This window comes from Plectrocnemia conspersa, unplaced genomic scaffold, assembly GCF_051122295.1.
Source record: "Plectrocnemia conspersa isolate PC_06_02 unplaced genomic scaffold, ASM5112229v1 ptg000012l, whole genome shotgun sequence".
Lineage (NCBI taxonomy): Eukaryota > Metazoa > Arthropoda > Insecta > Trichoptera > Polycentropodidae > Plectrocnemia > Plectrocnemia conspersa.
Window position 1 is genome coordinate 2,800,652 of NW_028277176.1, and position 14,858 is coordinate 2,815,509.

Here is a 14,858-nt window from a genome sequence, read left to right on the forward strand (position 1 = left end):
GTTACTTGTAATGATGATTCAGTTTTCTAGAAATAGTTATTTATTTCTATGCTGAGCTTATCGTGCGTCATCATGGGCAAAAGTTGAGGTCGTCGTGTTTTAGTCGGTGACGACAGTATGCAAAAAACATTAGTATGATAAACATATAATTTAACAGCTCTGCAGTATCTTACTAAACCTGTCCGGTTGTTATATGTTTTTTTGATAAAAAAATAACGCCCCTTAAATTTGTCGCCCAGAGCTGAACTTCCAATAAAAAAACGCATATTTGTTTTGGCACCTGGTAAATTAAAAAAAAAGCTTGTATTACTCTCGTCGAGGTCACGAATTTGATGATGAGAAGAAGATTTAATTTATAAATATACACACGCAAACGAAATTACTCATAAGAATATACTACTTGTATTAAACATAATTTATTTTAATACGCGATAATCAAATCATAAATATATTATTATAAAAACATATCTATTATAACTCGATATTATACATAATACTATTTAGGTACTCAAATATCAATGCTACAAACGGTATTAAGATTTCTAAAATAATTTTTTTGTATATATTTCATTTCTAACTTATATTATTATTTTTTTACTTTTTTAACTAGTAAAAGTCAACGAAGAGTATAAGTATTTTTTTTAATTTACCCTTAACAAATATAGCTAATTCATTAAAAAAATATTATTAAAATGCTATACAAATACCCCTAATAACACGGTAAATTGGGGATATGCTATTTGGGTGCCCGTTACTTTATGTGTGAGCGAGCCAAAGGGAGGATATCTCACCATACGCGCCTGAATTGTACGTACGTATTGCAAAAAATTGTATAAGTATTTTCTAGTCTCCCAACTACACGCACCCAAATAGCACGTTCCCAATTTAACGTGTTATTGGGGGGTCTACTGTATATCAAATGTCAAGTAAAACGCAAAAGAAAAAATATATTGTACATTTCTATAGATCAGTCAGACAGCAAAGCAAAGCTCGTACCTATATATTTTGGCTATTGATCATTAATTTGAAAATTGTCTAGAATTTTATGCTATACATATTAAAAATTAGGACTATTTCGTTTGGAGCAAATCTACCTATATAAAGTTACAATGTTTTATTATTTTTATGTAGACATCTATGAGTCAAGAATAAAAATATTTATTAAAAAATTCATCCAAGTTTACAACCTTTATAAAAATATTTATGTATTACTCCATTTCTTAGTAACTTCATCTATATTCACCAATCCTACTTGTAGTGTTACTTATATAACGTGTATATGGTTTATTAGAATATTAAGTTTTTTTACATTTAAGCTTAGACTCAGACCAAGAAAAAAAATATAATTTTAACATTAAAATATTTTTTTATTCAACCATATAATATACAGGGAATATCTTAACAATGAATCATATTGCGTTTATTACATCATATTTATATATTTTATTGTATGTACCACATTTTTATTATTATTTTCATTAGTATAGATATGTTACATGTTACATTATCGATTGACGTTCAATTTTGATGTAAAAATGAAAATTACTATTAATACAAAAAATACGAATAAGCACTCATTTAATTAATATATAAATAAAAAATAAAAAATAATTGTAGTATAAAATAAAATATTATTATAAAGGGCTTTGATTAAATTTACAGAAGATTAAACCCGTATTATTGGAATGTTTTGATTTTGAATACGATTTAAATATACTTTTAATATTTAATACATATTTATATACAATGAAATAATATAAAATAGCTAAAAATATATAAAAATATGAAATTAAAATATTTTTATGATGTATGAAATGATGATTTTCAATTGAAATGATATGTAGTAGTTAGTAAACAGCTGATTTTTATTCATTTTATAATACTGTGAAAGGCTTAGTACTATATAAAAGTAACAATACGTAAAAAAGCTTATGAAAAATGGAAGTCTTACTTTAGTTTATATACAATAAAAGTAAAAAAGATATCGTTATTGTCGGTAAAAAAAATTGTTTCGTACATTACAATATTCGTATAGGTGCATACAAAAAATTTGTTGAACCGAAATTAACAAATAGATTGCATCAGTCTTCTGAATAATTAACGTTTACTGTGCTGCGTTACAAAATTAAGAAATAAAACTAATTAAACCTAACAATGTCTCGTCTTAAAGCTATTATTTACCGGAGAAGAAGCGAGAAGACATTTCAAGAAGAAGCACATTATCGGACGCTATATCCGTTACTTTTTACAATTTTAACGTGCTATGAACATAAATCTAAATAATAAAATAGATCAATTCCAGTCCATAATAGAATAATCATTATATACAATGTTTCAATAGCAAATATGTTTTGTTTTCTCTCGTATAAAATTTACATTATGTACAATTACCGCAATGAAATTCACATTTATCTGTTTTATTTACATTATTTATATATTATATACAAACATAATTTTTTGTATGTAATGTACAAATTGTGTTCGTCGAATATATTTTGATATATTATTGATATAATTTTATCTTGAATAAAATATATTTGAGAACAGTTGTTCTTCGCGATTGCAGCACCAACAATATGATAGATTTATTATGAATGCTCAAAATAGAGGTTAACTATGCTTTTAATTCCTAAAAACGGAATCGTATATAAATATCAAACAATTTTTCATAATAAAAAATCACAGTTCTTTAAAAGAATACAACGACACTTTCAACATCTTTCTATGTCGTGGTGTTGACCGATTGGCTTGTGAAGATCCAAACGACGCGAGTTGGCCTTAATACTGGCAATGCATCCTTTGAGCCCTGTGTAGAGTTGAGTTGGCAATCCTACAGGTAGTGAAGGTGCTCCACCTAAACAAAAAAACCCCAAATACGTCATGATTATTAAAAATAATAAATAGTATATAAAAATTTCACAGGAAATCTCAGTTGTCATTCGACCTTCGTATCAAAACAATATATCTTGCAATGAATGCAGCATACGCATCGCGATTTTCAGCTGTGTTCCTTTGTACACATCCGAAAGAACCGAAAATGTCCCGAGAAGCAGCTGCTAAGTATATTATTCTACATGAATATGTCTAAAGCATTTGTAAATAAGTGTATAAAACAGTATTCGGATGTCAAAAACGTAAATGACCTGCTGGAACATGGCTCCATGAAGAAAACAATAAAAAGTGAGGACAAACTGATTCTGCGAGTGTTCACGAACAATACTCGACTATCACTGAGAATTGGACAAGCAGTATTAGAGAAGAAAGATGTATACTTATCATGCGACACTATAAGAAGACGTTTGCATGCTCATAATATGAAATATTTAATAATAAAACTCCACTATCATCAATATGAAATATTTAATAATAAAACTCCACTATCATCAATGACCCTATATAGTAATTCTTCCATTATTTTAACACAGTTAATTTTCGATGCTTTCAACAGATTTTCAAGTGCTCAACTTTAAATACAATCTTGAAAATCCACTATTTTTCAGATATAATTACATTACAATTTAAGAATAAACAAAACAGATTACAGAATTATTGCTAATTTATATATAATATAAGTGTATGTTATAGTTAAAGTATTAAATTTCGATATATTACATAATGACTAGACAAAGTTTGCACTAACTATGGGTTTTAGTTAAAGTTTACAATGTCACATTTTGTGTATTCTTTCAGTAGATAATGTATGACTTAACTAGTGAGTTTGTGAGCTCTCCGACGTGAGCTAATAAAAAAAATAGTGTTGGACAGGCTAGATACGAGTGAGCCGCAGCAAGCAAGCGTTCGTCAGAACTGTTAACACTCCACGAATAACTCTCTGCAACGAATCTACTTAAAAAGAGGATTATATAAATTAGCAAAAAGATTTGCCCTACATAAATCGTTGAAAATACCTATTAAATATATAAATTATTTAATTTTACATACTTTGTCAAACACTAAATCGTGAGAGCATGCAATAATTACATTGTTTATAAATTATTTTGTGTATACTGTAACAAAAGTGATTTGACAGTGCATACATTGTCTAGTTAATGTATGCATTTTCAAAATTTACATTTTAGCAATAACATATATAACCCAACTTTGCGCTTGGAGCCTACGAAAAGTTTCATCCGCCACTGATTATGATTCTTCTTGAATAGTAAGATTATAACTTATTTATTAACTTAGTTGAAAGATAATATAAACATAATTACCAATCCATAGTTTCGGATTCGCCTTTGAATTCAAGAGTGGCAGATGTGCAAATCCTTTGTTCGGTGGTTGTAGATCGATCTGCATAAAAGCCATCTTCTTTCGTCTTCTAATTGTTATGATATGCCAAGCGCCGTCGTCTATTCGCAATTCAGATTTCACAGAATTGTACCACCTCTCACTGCGATTCGACTCATTGTCAAAAGAGGTATAATCACTAAAGATCAACTCTGCAAAACCGTCGATAATTCCCAACGCCAAAAAGTTTCCATGCCCGACACCGCCCTTCTTTCTCCACAAAAGTAGACCTGAGCTTTCTGTGGTTCTGAACTTGAGCTCAAATCGGATACCACGATCTTGATGCTTTCTGTAAAATTTATACAACAGTATTAAAATATTATCCATATCAATAACATATAGAATAATAATTTTAATACAAAGAAGACTCACAGATATGTTAATTATTGGAAGCGGTAAACATGAAGAATTCCTTAATATTTATATATATGTATATATATATATTTTTATGTATAATTAAGTATAGATTGAAGACAAAATGATGTTTAATTTAGCTAATGTATATGATTTGATGTTAGCTGGTGATTTTTGACGATTTCTTCATGCTATTAGTACTGAAATATGTGTTAAATGTTAGTACCGAACCATTTTAGAGAATCATGAGCAAACGCTATAGTTAAATTTTAACAAGATGCACAAATGAGTCTTAGTATTTTGTTATTTTAATTTGAATTGTCTCTTTACGAATCCGTGGCATTACCTTTTTATTGTTTTTTCGAGTGGAAGTTAAAGGACCAAATATTTGACCATGTCCCGTAAAGCAATTCGAACCATAGCTAACAGTTCAAAAAAATCATAAATATATTCTCTTTATTGAAGAACAAAATACTAAAGCTTATTTGTACATCAAATACCATAGCATATGCACAAATCATCATGCAGTAAGTATAGTTATTCAATAATTAATTATTAAATAATTTATATACCTTCTTCCTCCTCGACTTCTGTATGCGTAGAAAGTTTCTCCATCAAACTTGATGGGTGTGTGATTATCTATTACTTCTATAAATGGTTTGACTTCACAATTCCTTCCCTCAAACTCATTTTTACAAACACATTTGTATTCGTTCATCATCGGTATGCAAGTTCCTTGATTTTGGCAAGGATTTGCTGTATGCAGACAAGGGAAGCCAGTATATTTTACTATTCCAGTTGTAGCACATGGTAAGATATCTTCGTTCGGAAGCATTGAACACTGGACTGTATCTTCGTTGTATAAAATCAATGGAATAGAATTGATGAAGACTTGCTGTATGGCACCGATAAAACTGGTCGTAACACCGGACAACCGATGAGGTTTCATATGTGATCTATAAACCATAAACATGGTATTAAAATAAATACTATTAAATTAAATGTGAAGTTGCTGTTTAGTTAAGTTTAATTGCTATAAATCTTATTCTATTCATTATATTAGTTAATGATTTACGGTAATGATCCTAAGAATAGTGGCTGTCCAAGATTTAGTTCTGTGAGAGGCGGTGCAGAGCTACCACGAATTCCAGGTAAATCGTCTAGTAAAAGAACACCATCACGGGCAGTACGGTAAGCTTTCACACGATGCCATTTATCTTTAGATACTTTATCAGGTGAGCTGTAAAAAACATAAATAATACATAAAGAAACTTATATGTAGACTTTTATATAAATAATGTCTTTAACATACGATATGTTTGCTATTCCGCTACCGAGATTGAACCTAAACTGTAAGAATCCATCTACTAAGTTTATAGATATGAAGTCTCCGCGTCCTTTTGATGATTGACTATTGTAAAATAACATTCCTGATAACTTCTTAGTTAAGAACCAGATCTCAATTCTAAATGCGTTGGATAGTCCGTCTAGTTTTGGAAGTTGCAGATAACTTGAGCCGTTGAATTCAGGAATGAATGTTTCTTGAGTGTTTGAGTGTTCTGGAATTTAAAGGAATGTATTATAATGTAAAATTAATTAGTTAGAAATAAATGTTTAATCTATCGAGTTTAAGATTAATCTATATTATAATATGTTGCTAAGAAATTTGTTCAATGGAATGTGAATCTCAACCATAAATAATTTTAAATAAACAACAGGTAAAGGAAGATGTTTACATGTTTTTCTAAGGAATAAATGTATAGTCTTGATCATGATGAAACGAAACTTAAAACTTTGTAAACATCCTCATAAAAAACGATTAAATATAATAATTACCATATGAACATGTATTGACTCCGTTTGTCATCAATTTTCCGCCAAACAAGCATTTGCACAAATATCCTTCCGATACTGACGAATCACAAATGACTCCTTCTTCATAGCCGCATGGATTTGAATCACAAGGATCTATCTTTTCTTCACACTGGATTCCTCTATAGTTTTCAGAGCATATACATGAGTATTGCGTCTCATCATCGTTTGATACTGTACAAGTGGCACCGTTGAAGCAAGGCATGCTAACACAAGGATTTGTGGTGCATTCTCTTATATTTTCCATTCCTAGCATAGTTGAATCTTCACGACCTAGTTTCTTAGTCACTTGATGACGAATGATACGCAAATGTCTGATGCATCCAACAAATCCATGCTTTGTACCGATGTTATCAAAAATTCTGTAAATGTAAAATAGTAAAGGGGCTTAGCAATTTATTTAGAATAATAATAAAAGTAAAGGGTCATTGGCTATTTCATAGAAATCTGATATACAAATGAAAATGATTAATTTTGACTAAAAAATACATAATTAATACACACCTAGTTAAATTACTTGGTACACTTCCAATAAACGTGTCTTCAACAAGATCAAGAGCTTTTAGATTACCAACTGATTGTCCTACAACATCTTCCATATCATCAACAGTTAGTATTCCATCTCTATGATATCTTTTAGCCGATATGGTATGATATTCATTAAGCGATAGCTTTTCTAATGATGTCAAAGTCACAACTCCATCGCCTAAATTATATCTGTAAAAATAAATAATACTTATTATTATTTATATATATATTACATAAAAACATATTTATTGTGAATTAAACATACTTAAACTCTGCAAAGCCGTTAACCAATGCAAGCGATACAAAATCACCAGTTCCATCTGCCTTTTGTTGATCGTACAATATAACACCATTTTCAGAAAACGTTTTTAATTGTACATCTATATTAAACTTATGATACGCTTTCAACGGTTTTAATCTTATATAAGATCTTCCGTCAAATGAAGGCGTTTCAATGTATCTTACAAGATCCGGCATCGATAGTGTGTTTTGGCACAAATCTCCAGTGTATTGTGGCTCGCAAATGCAAGCAAAAGTTGCTTCTGGTAGATCTATGCAAGTACCGAAATTCAAGCAAGGCTCAGAGTTGCAAGCTCTTTGTTCTTCAGTCGTAGTTGGAGTCTCTCCGTTCAGTGCTGAAGAATATATAAATATAAAATTATTTGTTTTATTTATATACATATGTAAATACATGCTTTGTTGCAATATTTTGTACTTACATAAACATTTACGTCTATCCAAAGCCGCTATGAAACCTTGTCGGCAGATGCAAGCCCCACCTTCGCATTGACTATTCGGAACTACCAAACAATCGGCGTGATTGCTGCAAAGATCACCAACTAACGCTGGTGGTACTCGTACTGTAGCTGGTGTTGGACGATATCCAACTACAAATTGTAATAAAATATTAAGATCAGTAAAGTATCAGGATTTATTGGGGGATGTTTATAAATCAGTTCTGCAGATTTATTGTAACACTCCGTTTCAGTCCACCGCCATTAAATAAATCATTTTATAAATTCATGCTGTGTTATTCCTCTTTAGCCACTGTATAATTAGTTTTGGTTGCTTAAGAACGTTTAATAAATAATAAGAAATAAGAGGCTAGGTATTTCTGAATATTTGGATTCTATTAAAGTTTAAGACAACCATCTTATTTTGATTTGCCTTTGACTTAAAAAAGTATATCATAAAAGCAAAAAGTGGATTATATTATAGTATAACGAACTTATATATTAATTTTGAACCTTAGAAAAGATGGGCAAGGAAATATACATATTTATTGTTAATACCTTTATGTTGTCCCTTTTCTCCATCTAAGCTACTAGTAGAGTCTTTATCTTTATTAACTTCATATCCTCTACCATATGTATTGTAATAATTTCTCGGATCTGGTACAAGGAGATGTCTAGTCGATTTAGATGGAAAGTTTGTGTCGTCTTGCTGAGTAAATTGTAAGGGTGAGTAATGTTTTGATGGTAGAGCAGTTCCTGTAGGATCTTCAAGGCCTTTACAAATTCCAAAAGCTTGAACTACCACGTCTTCTTGAGTGCGGCAGGCTTGGAGCTTAAGATGACATTCCGAAGGATATGTTTGACCGTCACTGCCACAAACCTACGGAAACAATTTTTTTATCCAAACTTATGTGTAGAAACAATTGTATTTTAATATAATAGTTAGGACTCACCAGCATTGAAGGATCAGTTGAATCAGTCGGACAACTAGCTGCTGGACATTGGCAAGCAGCACGCCCTTCGCTTTCAACGCACACAGCTCCAAAATAGCACACAACGTCGCTGCAAGTTTTGGGAGCTAAAGCTCCAGTTTCAGCTGTGGATGATTATTATATTTAGAAAGTTTGATCTTTATATGTTATAATTGTAACTTTAATATCCTTTATAATTTACATATTTATAGAAAAAAAATATTAATCTACCAAGGTTTTTTATTATCAATTGAGATACTGAGAAAAACTTTAAAAGAATTGCGGTGTTAGTTTGTGATAGTAGTTCAGAGTTAGTTTGTGCTGTAGTAATCTAATTTGATTTAGGGAACTTAAGAATTTAATTTGATAACTGTAAGCTTCTTCTTTGTCAATTGAGTTCAAATAACCATTTGTTGTAGGTAATTAGATAAATATATTATATTTACAGTCAAAGAGAAAATTTGATTAAATGTAATCACTCTTAGATACTACTAAAGAAATGCTGATAAAACATTAGAGGAGAAGAACAAATGTTACACTACAATGACTATGAGAGACATATACCATTAGTAAAAAAGAAAAGATATGATTTAACAACATGATACTGCTGACAAAAGATGACTATATAATAGATTCAATCTATGATTTTGTAAGAGCTGCTATGGAGGATTAATACTAGGTATATAAAAGTCTTAAATTACCATTGTAGCATCCATTAGGACCGAGTATCTCTTGATGATTTGTGCAAAGCGTACATTTTTGACCCTGAATTCCTGGCTTGCAAACGCAGCGTCCCGTCATCTGTTCACAATCTTCTCTCACGGAACCAAACATTGAGCATCCGCAAGCTGAAGATTTATGTTATTGGTACATCAACGAATTTTATAGATATATCTCATGTAATGTACTTACGGATACATCCTTTATGACCGTTGCCGATCCTAGGCAAGCCCCAATATCCAGGTTCGCATCTATCGCATCTAAGACCTCCGACGCCAGGTCTGCATGGACATTGTCTAGAAATTGTTTCACAGGCATCAGCGATAGCACCTAATCTGTGGCAACCGCATCCAGTGACGCAGCCAACGTTTGCGGCCCCACCGGTACGCCCAGCCGCTACTTCTTCGCAAGCTTTCCGTTGTAAAGTTTCATCTGAGGGTAGATACAAGCATTATTATTAGGTCCAGTTAAATGTTTTGGTGGTGTTAGTGTTATTACTTTTGATGCAACATCTCGCCGCTGTGGCAGTTTGATGGCAGTAGCTCCCGGTGGGACAGTCTCGTCTTCCAGGACCACCTCCACAGTCCAATTCCTGACCAGAACCGTCCAACATGAGATGTCCACCACCACACGGCCTCGATTCCATACCTAAACCGGTTTATTATTGTTAATATATGAATGTAATATATAGTTAGAGGTATGGTATAAGCATTTTAAGTTGCTGTATATGTTCTGTCCATCTTTAATATTTGTACATATATGCTTCAATATATTTTAATATATAATGAAGTGATATTTGAAATTTAAGAAAAGTAAGAAATCAGCTGCTTCCCTCTTTACATCAATCTTGGCCCAGCTTTGACTTTGACAGCACATATAATATTCAAACTGTACGTGAACTGAATCAAGTTGCTGCATACGAATCATTTTCTTGTAAAAAATAAATACTATGACACCCAAGCCATGACAATATAAACGAAAAACATATTTTTGTATATCTACGTATATATTTAATTGTTTGCCCTTTGAGAAATTTTAATATTTTCTTAAATTTTACTCATTAGGAAGCCCTGTTTTAAATTTAAGATACCCAATTATAATATAAACGTGATTTATATTAAATGCAATACTATTAAAATTAAAAAATCATTTGAACCCAAAGACAATGAGAAAAATATGGTCATTGAACCCCAACCCTACGGTCATCCTACTTTATTACTATGGCATACTATATAATATTCACTCTAATGTACTATATTATATTGTATACTATAGATTTTGAATTACTTTATGACCTAGAAAATAATAAACTCCTCCCTTTACAGTTTTGGCATACATCGTAGCTCTTTACAAGTTTAAAGTATATGCCAGAAAACTCTTATATACATAGGTTTAGATTTAAACAAAGATATTTTTGTTTTTATTTGAAATTGATTTTTATTATATTTGTGTACTCTTTCTGAAGAACCGTCTGTTGATCTATGTATGTAAATATAACAATCAATCTGTTCAATATCATTAAGATAATTTAGAAAAAATGTTAAAGGAGTGATCTACGATATGTAAAGATACTGTAGCAATTGATTGTCTGATAAGCTTTTAAGAATGTACTATCTTATTAGTGGTATAAATGTCTCCTCATGAGTAAAAACTGAAGGCAGTCATCAAAATGATTTCTATGCAATATATATAATTAAATTTAAAATTAATACTAGAGATTCGTGTAATTGATTGAACGTGAATACAGATATTAAATACATATGCATGTGTACTAACTCAAAAGGCTTTGAAGCTAATCTTTTTTTATTATTTTATTTAGAGAACATTATAAGTACAATATCAACTCAATTTTAAAATATATTTTGATGCATCGACTAAACAGTTAAACTGATTCTTTTTGGAGAGTTTATCTGAACGATTGGAAATATAAAAACATATAATAAAAATGCAGGACTTATATAGCAACGTAACGTTTGAATACATTCATACGTAACATTAGTATTTTTTGGGTTAAAGTTAGTAAGCAAAAACTATGCACTCGTAAGGGTTTTCGTGATTTGGAATCGCAGCAAAAAATCGTATAAGAATCAAAATTTTACACCCGAGCGCTCACGCAAAAGATTTGCATTCTAGGGATTTCCACAAAGTTTTCTTTCTGGAGCGAAACGTGCAAGAGTGGATAACTCAATAAAAAAGGGGTCCGTAACCCAATGAAAGAAATACTACGTGAATCCCTTTTAAAGTTGAGTCTGTGAATAAATAAAGCATCCCTTCGATTCGGACTCCGTTTTGTAATTACGTATGTATGCATGTGTACTCTTTGTGAATTTTAAAGTGCAACCTCCCATCACCTTTGCAGAGTTCGAGGGGTCTCAGTCTCAACTCGATTTGCTTGTGGCACCCCTCCATCCTCATGGCGCACATAGAGGTGTACAGTTTCATATCTGAAGCACACACGGGAAAGTAGTCTTCGTTGTTCTCGTCCAAAGGACAGTCGAATATGCAAGTGCACTTGGGTAGGTTATCAGGTCCTAGTTCGCAAGTAGCGTCGTAGTCGCAGTGAATGTCTTTGCAAGCCAGTTGTTCCAAGGTGCTCAGAGAGTGCTCGGGATAATCAGTCACCATGATTAGCGAGGTGGAGTTTTCCATGTCCATTTCGGATAAGGTGTTACCCATCGGCGGAAAAGGCAACGGTAGCGCGGTTGCTGTTAATAATGAAAGTTAGTTAAGCAGAAAGTTAGTTTAGTTAGTTATAGATGGGTAGATAAGTCGATATTACAATTTCTCAATACTCGATACGACCTATAGATAATATCTTAAATATATGTATCATACTGATATATAATATATTTTACTTACGTTTAGTTTTTTGTTAACATACACATATGTTTATTGCTTCAGTAGGTTTCACCAAAAAACAGTAAATATTACGATATATGTAGGTTATAGTATTTTTATTTTGTTTTAAGTACAATACAGTAGACCCCCAATAACACGGTAAATCGGGGACTTGATTTGTGAGCGAGCCAAAGAAAGGATATTTCACTACATGCGTCTGATTCATACGTACGTATTGCAAAAAAAAAAAAAAAAATTCACTTCGCCAGCCATCCTTATCATAAAAAAGGCGCGTTCATTTTTCTGTTACATAACATAATTACTAGAAACTGCTAGGTATTGTCAGATTTGCTTGAGATAAACCAAATACAAAAATATCTAACATGTTTAATTAAATTTTAAAAAATTGAGCCGAAATATCCATTTTATTCTACACTTTTGCTTTCAAGCAGTATGAGAGTTGTAGTTCTAAGCCATGAAGATATCGTTTTCAACAAATAAGATGAAATATTTGAGATACTACCGGTATTTCATTACATTGACCCAATATCGGTATTAACGGTATTGCAATCCCTATATTTGACATTGCAATTTTTCTGTATAAAAACAGACAATGAATTTTCCAAATATTAATGAACAAAATGATATTGAAAACCTTTAAAGGTAAGATAAAAATCATCGCATAATTATATAATATAAATTTATATGTGTATTTTTTTTAATTGAAGCAAAATATTGAATTAGCATTTAATTAATTTATTGATATAAAAAATACTTGTTTTAATTAAATTTAATTAGTATGTAATTGATTATATAAATCAAAAGCAATGTGACGAATCGCCAGAATGAGTTTTTATGTTAGTGAGATGCTGTGTGTTTTATCCGCGTTCGGAAACGATTTTAAAGGTTATTTTCAATACCTATTAGATCCTAATCTGTGATGAACGAATTTTAATTATATAATAATCACTATTTCCGATCTTCCAGACTAGATTCAATCTCAGGTCTTTCGGGTATAAGTTAGCACAGACTTTCGTGCTGGTAAAAATAAAATTTCTCGGTTTTTGGTGATTTATCTTTCTATTTATCTCCTAGACACGATAAACAACACTATGGTTCTTATAGGATTTTAAGTATCAGTCACTGACTTATAAAACTGGTCTATTGTATTGGTAATGACGTAATGTTGGCAAGTAAATGTGATAGAATGGAATTCTATTAAACTGCATTTCTTAGTTCAACTTAACTAGTGCTATAGAACGCATTAAGCTTTTTGCATTATTGTCTAAATATCGATGTATTGCACAATAAAAAAATATATTTTTATTTTTATTTATAAAATACAATATCCTACAGTCCAATTAAAATATATTCGATTCTGTTTGCAATTATGACGGCGAATGCAGCAATACACGCCAAAGCAGTAAAAGGCAATATATCGGATTTCGCCAACTATAGGGTTAATTGCTAAAATTGCGTCTCTATGTATGAAATATATAATAGATTGACTACTATGAATTAGGCTGAGTATTTCTCAAATATACTATTTAAACAACACCAATGATTATGAGTCTAATCATTTACAAAATAATTTAAACGACTCACTGTTAACTTTTGAGAATGTTTCTAATTTATGTATTATATTATATATCTAGTGGTAGTATACGAGTTATGTAATTTGATATAAAGTTAAATAATGAGCTGAGTTAAGTATATTATGTATAGAATAAATATAAAGTATCGAGTATAGAGTTATTGAGAGAATCGAAAATGAATCCCCATTAAAAATATTGATGGTTGTATTACTGAGAGCGATGGGTGGTCCTGCCACTGCGAATCGATCCTTGCAGTCTCCATAGAAGATGACGTGTAGTTGCTTGTGTCCTTTAGGAAGGTCGCAGGCTGCCTTTTGGAGTTCACACTCGCTGGGGTAGGTGACCATGGTGTTGGAGCAGACAGCCTCTGCACCCGATTCCGAACAGTCAGTGGGGCAGATACACTCTCCGGCCGAGCACCTCGCTCCGAATTTACACTCCACGTTTTCGCACAGAGCTGAAATACACAAAAATATATATAAATCGCTAGAATTGCACGGCTGGAGGAATTTCAGCTACAGTTGCAATTGGTGCGCCGATAGCAAATCAACCGACCGGCCTTAATTCGAATGCAACTGAATTGAAACCGTGGGTAGCGGTGGGAGCCGAACCGCAAACCGCCGGTTGTAGTCGAAGGCTTTGGGGAACCGCGAGCCTTCATTTGCTAGGATAGTCAGCTACAATATGCATTGTGCTATCCCATTGTTGGAACACAATACACTGGAGAAAATGCTTCAATGGGTCAATATGAACTTGACAAGACGCCAAAGCTGCGGCTTTGTTATATTTTTAAATGCGAGTGTATTTTATTATTTATTTATTTATTATAAAAGCTTAACGCTAAAGCTTAAAAATTAAAATAATAACTAAAAATAAGGATATACTCATATACAATTCCATTATTATTATGCTTAATTCGCTCGACATGGATGGAATAAAAATGGCATTTAAGCTCA

At 31.7% G+C, this 14,858-nt stretch overlaps 1 protein-coding gene across 4 annotated transcripts in view; it reads right to left on the bottom strand.

The window, feature by feature from the left end:
• Window positions 1–1,398: 1,398 nt before the first annotated feature.
• LOC148227969 (agrin-like) overlaps window positions 1,399–14,858 on the bottom strand; it is a 497,006-nt gene continuing 483,546 nt past the window's right edge. For 2 of the 4 annotated variants that reach the window (XM_088200279.1, XM_088200277.1), the window contains exons 10-24: window positions 14,114–14,359; window positions 9,968–10,117; window positions 9,662–9,901; window positions 9,451–9,597; window positions 8,732–8,874; window positions 8,337–8,658; window positions 7,764–7,931; window positions 7,310–7,679; window positions 7,021–7,233; window positions 6,481–6,878; window positions 5,957–6,203; window positions 5,720–5,884; window positions 5,217–5,600; window positions 4,215–4,579; window positions 1,399–2,854 (exon numbers count right to left, since the gene is read on the bottom strand). In XM_088200279.1, coding sequence (XP_088056405.1) covers window positions 2,712–2,854; window positions 4,215–4,579; window positions 5,217–5,600; window positions 5,720–5,884; window positions 5,957–6,203; window positions 6,481–6,878; window positions 7,021–7,233; window positions 7,310–7,679; window positions 7,764–7,931; window positions 8,337–8,658; window positions 8,732–8,874; window positions 9,451–9,597; window positions 9,662–9,901; window positions 9,968–10,117; window positions 14,114–14,359 — 3,701 coding nt within the window. In that variant the 3' untranslated portion in view covers window positions 1,399–2,711. Of the gene's footprint in view, window positions 2,855–4,214; window positions 4,580–5,216; window positions 5,601–5,719; window positions 5,885–5,956; window positions 6,204–6,480; window positions 6,879–7,020; window positions 7,234–7,309; window positions 7,680–7,763; window positions 7,932–8,336; window positions 8,659–8,731; window positions 8,875–9,450; window positions 9,598–9,661; window positions 9,902–9,967; window positions 10,118–11,820; window positions 12,175–14,113; window positions 14,360–14,858 lie in introns of all 4 variants that reach the window. The other 2 variants (XM_088200276.1, XM_088200278.1) reach the window with 2 other exon arrangements.